The 6,066-nt window shown below is 61.5% G+C and overlaps 4 protein-coding genes across 4 annotated transcripts in view; 2 read left to right on the top strand and 2 right to left on the bottom strand.

The window, feature by feature from the left end:
* Positions 1–482, bottom strand: part of OT_ostta11g01260 (unnamed product) — a gene marked incomplete at both ends in the record, with an annotated part of 2,053 nt that extends 1,571 nt beyond the window's left edge. The window contains one exon of the mRNA XM_022982984.1: positions 17–482. Coding sequence (XP_022839924.1) covers positions 17–482 — 466 coding nt within the window. The remainder of the gene's footprint in view (positions 1–16) is intronic.
* A 505-nt stretch (positions 483–987) lies between these two features.
* OT_ostta11g01250 (Serine-threonine/tyrosine-protein kinase catalytic domain) lies at positions 988–3,450 on the top strand (the record flags this gene model as incomplete). The annotated part of the gene is made up of 1 exon (XM_022982983.1): positions 988–3,450. One exon carries the CDS (start codon positions 988–990, stop codon positions 3,448–3,450), a length of 2,463 nt encoding a protein of 820 aa, XP_022839923.1.
* Positions 3,451–3,577: 127 nt separating this feature from the next.
* Positions 3,578–4,252, top strand: OT_ostta11g01240 (Protein of unknown function DUF926; the record flags this gene model as incomplete). Its single annotated transcript, XM_022982982.1, has 1 exon — positions 3,578–4,252. A coding segment is annotated over one exon (675 nt), but the record flags the coding sequence as incomplete, so codon positions are not given.
* Positions 4,253–4,313: 61 nt separating this feature from the next.
* OT_ostta11g01230 (Histidine phosphatase superfamily, clade-1) lies at positions 4,314–6,066 on the bottom strand (the record flags this gene model as incomplete). The annotated part of the gene is made up of 1 exon (XM_003081891.2): positions 4,314–6,066. A coding segment is annotated over one exon (1,753 nt), but the record flags the coding sequence as incomplete, so codon positions are not given.

Here is a 6,066-nt window from a genome sequence, read left to right as displayed (position 1 = left end):
GCTCATCATCGTCCGCATCGTCCCCCTTCCACCGCTTCCGCCTTGGAATCTCCGGAATGATGAGCTCGAATCCCGACGCGGTCCCGGCGCGGTTCGAGCGCGTCGCTCTCGCTCTCGCTCCCCCCCCCGTCTCCACCCCCCGGTAACGCCCGACGCGCGTCCACCCCACCCCCCCCACCCCCACCCACGTCCCCCCGCCACTTCCACGGCTTCCCAACCGGCGGCGTCCCGCTCGGATTGAGCGTCGGGTGATAATACGCGCTCTCCTCCGGCGCCCGCGTCCCCCCCACGACCGCCGCCGTCCCACTCGGCTGACGCCGCGTCCGAGCGCCCACCCCCCCGAGCTCCCCCGCGGCTTCGCGCGTCGCGATCACGCGCGCCAACCACCGCGCGCGGTCGTCCGAGACGGTCGATCGTCCGTCCGCGCGCGTCGCCGACGCCTCGGCGCGAGACATCTCCGCTCGCAATTCATCGACATCCATCGCGCGCGCGCGGGCGTCTCTTCGGGCCACGCGCGCGGCTTTATGCTTCGCCCGCGCGCGCGCGCGAAGCGCCTTGCGATGGGCCTCCATGCCCGTCGCACCGCGCGTCGCGGGGCGTCGCGCGCGCGCGCGTGGGGCACGTTGACGCCCGCGTCGCGTGTGTTTGACTCGTATGGGTTTTGTGTGCGTGGTCACGCGTGTGTTTGACGCGTATGGGTTTTGCGTGCGTGCGTCGTGGACGTGATCACGCGTGTGTGTTTGACTCGTATGGGTTTTGTGCGCGTGATCACGCGTGTGTTTGACGCGTATGGGTTTTACGTGCGTCGTCGCCCGCGCGTCGCGTGTGGTGTGTCTCTGATGGGCTTTACGTACGTCGTCTACGTGTGGTGCGAATGCGATCGATGAAACCTCCGGGCGCGTCGCCGCGTCATCGCCGCGCGCGCGCGCGCGAGCGCCCGGGGCGCCCGAGAGGGAGCGAACGGGCGAGCGGTCTCGCGCGCGCGGGATGGGACGGACGAAACAGCGAGGGAAGACGCTGACGCTGGGTGAATTCTTCGCCGAGACGTCGACGCAGCGAACGAGTGGATTGCTCGGCGCGCGCTTAGCGCGCGCGGTGGACGGTGCGACGGACGGTGGAGACGATGGGGACGATGATTCCTACGCCGAGTTCACGGTGGAGATCGGAAACGCGAGCGTGCGGTGCGCCGAGCAAGAGGGGTCGTACGACGTCCGGGCGTTCGCGCGCGAGGGACGAAACGCGGGCGGGAAGGTGATTAAGAGCGTGACGTTCGTATTCGGTGGTAAAATGGGCGAACGTAGGGTCACGGAGGCTCCGTTTGAGGTGCAGTATCGATGCGAGACGTCGGTGGACGTGGAGGTGGCGGTGCAGTTCCACAGGGCGTTGAACGCGCGGCCGGTGAGGGAGCTCCACGCGATCGAGTTGTCGAGCGAAGAGCGAGAGTTCTCGAGGTCGTTCGCGGTGGAGGTGAAGCGAAGGGCGTTGATGAAGGTTTTAGGCAAGGATAAGGGCGATGCCGAGGTCGATGTGCGCAGGGCGGAGTCGAGGTCGAGTCTGTTGGAGGAGAGTCAATCGCGGGGCGTCGACGCGTGGACCGTGCAGGACGTGAGCGAGTGGCTGCGTTCGATCGAGCTCGAGGAGCTCGTGGAGAGGTTTGCCAAGGCGAAAATAAATGGGTACGAACTCCTCAGGTTAACAGAAAAGGATTTACGAGAGAGCTTGCACTTGGAGAGGAATTTAGAACGCGTGCGAGCGATTCGAGCTATAAACGTCTTGCGCGCGAGCGCGGGCGCCGCGGACGCGGAGAACGATGATAAGAGCGCCACACCGCCGCTCTCCGCACCCTTGGGTGCCCCTAGAGGTGGTCTGAGCCCCTTGGAGCTCGAGCTCGACGTGTCGTGGATCGAGTTCGTGAGTGAGAAGGCGCGCGCGAGCGTTCTCATCGGGTGGTTCATGCACGTCCTCGATGAAGTCAAAGCGAAGGAGTTTGACGAACCCGGGCCACAGCTCAGCGTGTACTGCGAGGCGACTTTGCAAGCATCGAAGAGTTGCGAGGACGCGTTAGAGGAGCGCGTGTTGGACATTTTAGAATCCACCCCAGGTTGGGATCCGCGTACAAAAATGTTCCCGAGCACGTGCGACTTGACAAAACTTAACGATCAGCTCATGGAGTTGTACCTGGAGGTGAAGGCGTTTGAAGAGTTCGCGGCGTTGAACATGGACGACGATCGTGGTGAGCACGAGCGTTCGAGATCGACGCCGCCGAAGATGCCGGGAGAGTCGTCTCCGGCGATTCCTAGACTCAATCGAGCCGAAAGCTTGACGACGCCGAGCGTGAGCGGATCGCCCACATTTACGTCGCCGCGCAACGACATGGGACCGTCGCCGTCGCCGAGCGGATTAAACGTTGGTGCCCGTTCGTTTTCACCCACACCGTTGTCCGATCTCACGCGTTCGTCTCTCCCGGAGCTCCAAGAAGACGAAGTCGCGGATGGAGACCGCGTGATGGAGCTCAACACGGAGTGGGAGATCGATTACAACGACATCGAGTTCGAGGGCGGCGTCCCTTCCTCTAAAAATAGGATTGGCCACGGAGGGTTTGGCGAGGTGTTCCTCGGTCGATATCACGGATCGCTCGTCGCGGTGAAGAAGTTGTTCAACCAGGACATGATGGGTAAGGGCTTACAGGATTTCCGACGAGAGGTGAGGATATTATCGAGGCTTCGTCACCCGTCAATCGTTCTGTGGCTCGGCGCGTGCACGCAGGCGCCGAACCTGACCATCGTGCTCGAGTACATGGAGAAAGGGTCGCTCCATCAGTTCCTCCATCGAACAACCAATCCGTACACCACGCTCACGCTCACGCGGTGGGGAATCACGATCGTGCAAGGAATGGTATACCTGCACTCGGCCAAGCCGTTTCCGATCGTACACTGCGACTTAAACACGAATAACGTTCTTGTGAACCGAGACGGGATGGTAAAGATCACCGATTTCGGCCTATCCAAGGTCAAACACAGTTCGCGTCTGTCCCGACAGACTGGCATGACCGGGACGGTGAACTACGCCGCCCCCGAGGTGATTCGCGGCGGAAAATTTAGCGAGGCCTCGGACGTGTTCTCCTTCGGCGTCGTCATGTGGGAGCTCCTCACCCGGCGTATCCCATGGGAAGATCTCAACGAGTATCAGATCGTGTTCCAGATGACATCTGAACTCGATGCCCCGCTCGCGGCGACTGCGAAGAACCTCGAGCTTCCGTCTTCGTCCCCCGAGGGGTTCCGAAAGATCATCCACGGATGCTGGGCGACGCAACCCGAGCGCCGCTCCGGCTTCAAGGACGTCCTCGTCCATCTCCGAGAGGAGTACCGCGTGCTCGTCGAGAAGGAAAAGGCTTTACGAGCGAGTCGTCAGGGGTCGAGCTCCAGCCTCTCCGGTGCCCCACCGCAATGACGTACACCGAAGAAGAGAAACTGCACAAATAGCGTTTCATTGTAACCATACGCTCAGCGCGAGAGATGCGCACGCAGCCCCCACTCACCGACGCGTTCGTCGACCAAGCGTCTCGATCGCACGAACGATGCCTCGAGCGTCGTCCGAGCGCGAGCGACGATCGAGATCACCCACGCGTCGACGCGAACGGAGCGATTCTTTGTCGAAACAGCGACGCCGCAAAAACGTTCGCGACGATGAAAATCGCTCGAGACGCTCGCGCTCGCGCTCGGATGACGACGAGGACCAAGTGAGACGATTCGAGAAGTTCCTGCGAAGACGTCTGGAGCGCCAGGAAGCGACGCGAAGGGCGGCGGAGAAGGAGGAGCGGGAGGCGCTCGAACGAGGCGACGCGCTCGTCGGACCGCCGCCGCCGCCGGAATCGATGAACATCGCGAGCGAAGTAAATCACGGTGGGAGGTTGTTAGCGGGTGAAGGAGAGGCGATGGGGGCGTTCGTCAGGGATGGGCAGCGGATTCCGCGAAGGGGGGAGATTGGATTGAAGACGGACCAGATTGAAAAATTTGAGCGGTTGGGATACGTCATGTCGGGATCGAGACACGCGCGGATGAACGCGGTTCGCATGCGGAAGGAGGCACAGGTATACAGCGCGGAGGAGAAGGCAGCGTTAGCGGCGTTGAATAAAGAGGAGCGAGCGGCGAAGGAGAAAAAAGTTTTGGATGACATGCGCGCGCTCGTCGCGGCGCAGCTCGCAGCGAGAGAGGGAGGCGCGAGCGGCGGTGGCGTCGGCGGGTTTACGTAAAGGTGCGCTTGCGTTATTGGATTACTAGCTAGATTAGATGGATTTTGTGAGCACTGGTGTATCATTCGTCCTGTTCATCTGAGTTCGTGCTGTAGTGGACGTCGATGTTTTTCAGGGAGTTGGCGACACGTTGCATGAAGAGAGTCGATGCGTCATCGAAGACGTGCTTGGTGCCGAGCGCAGCTTCTGAGTGCTCGTCGTCGTCGTCGTCGTCGTCGTCGCCGTCGTCGTCGTCGTCGTCGTCGCCGTCGTCGTCGTCGTCGTCATCGTCTTCTTCTTTATCATCGCCGTCGTCGTCTTCGTCGTCGTCGTCATCCTTCGTCTTCTTCGCCTTTTTATCCTTGTAAAACTTGATGCCGTCGGCATTTCCGATTTCATCATCGTCGAATTCTTTCTTCGCGAGCGCTGCGGACTGCTTGGACTTCTTTTCATCCTTCTTCGCGGACGCCGTCTCCTCCTCCTCCTCCTCCTCCTCAACCTTCTTCGTGGACGCCGTCGTGTCATCCTTCTTCGACTTGTTCTCCTTCTTGTCATCCTTTCCTACCTCTTTCTTCGATGTCGACGGTCGTTTGTCTTGAACGACGATTGGAATAACCTCTCCGTTCTTCGGAGCAAATCCGAGCGTGTTGGGATAGAGTTCCATGAGCGCTGAGACTATCCAATCTGAGTGCGTCACGAGCATGACGACATCATCGTCGTACTGATCGAAGACGTTCGCTAGAACAACCTTGACGCGGTTCATAATTCCGGCCAGGGTCTCCGGCGTGCGACTGCTCAAATCTAAGTCGTTCTCGTGCGTGAGGCCGAGACCGCTGCAGGTTTCGTACGATTTTGGCGTTAACTTGTCCACCCGACACTCCCTTTCATGCGTCTCGACGTCGATCGCGAACGCGCCGTCGCCGTAAAGTTGCCGCATTCCCGCGTGGAACTTGCAATTCTTCACCTTTGTCTCCTCGATCGCCTTGCTCGCCGACATGGAGCGTCCCTTTTTCAGCGACGCGGGCGCTCGAACCTCAAACGGAGTGTTCAGTTCGATGCGCTCACGTAAGTAGTCCGTCACCACGATGGGCTTTTCGAACTCGGGAACACCCGATGTGGCGATGAGTGCGGTTTCCATCGCTCGAGAGAGCGGCGAAGAGACGATTTTGATCGGGTTGGAGTTCTTCGCCCCGCCCCGCACGGCGCGCAAAAATCCGTCTCGACCGGCGAGCGTCTCCCTTGTAGCCACGATCTGTCGCACCCCGACATCCGTGAGCGACGGATCGAGCAAATCTTGGTCATTTCTCCACGTACACGGCAGCGTCTTGAGCTCCTCGGTCTGCACGTCGCCCCACGCGTTGTGCACCGCGTGCCCGTGCCGAAGCAACAACAACACCTTTTCCTTCCCGTGACTCTTCGCCACCTCCTCGCGAATCGCTTTCCACCCACCTTTCGCGCTCACGCCGTACCCATCGCTCTCTTGAATGAGCTCGTCGTTTTCCCCACGCTTGGACTCCCCCGGTTGCCGCGACGCCTTGAGCGTCTTGAACCACGACTCGTACGAAAACGTCCCGCGCTTCGCCGCGAACGGCGCCGCGTCCACCGCCCCGCCCGCCTCTTCCCCGAGCTCGCCCGCCCCCTTCCCACCCCGAGGCATCCCCAACGACGCAATCTCTCGTCGATCGATCGTTCCGAGCGCATCGAGCGACGACGTCGCCGCGCCGCCGCGCGTCGCCGCGATCGCCGCGCCCGCCGCGCCCGCCGCCGCCGCGCACGCCGCGATCACGCCCACCCGTCCCCACCGCCCTCGCGCGCGCGTCGACGCGTCACCCTGC

This window comes from Ostreococcus tauri (assembly GCF_000214015.3).
Source record: "Ostreococcus tauri WGS project CAID00000000 data, contig chromosome 11, whole genome shotgun sequence".
Taxonomy (NCBI): Eukaryota; Viridiplantae; Chlorophyta; class Mamiellophyceae; order Mamiellales; family Bathycoccaceae; genus Ostreococcus; species Ostreococcus tauri.
The sequence above is the reverse complement of the archived record's forward strand: the minus strand, read 5'-3'. Positions and strand labels throughout refer to the sequence as shown.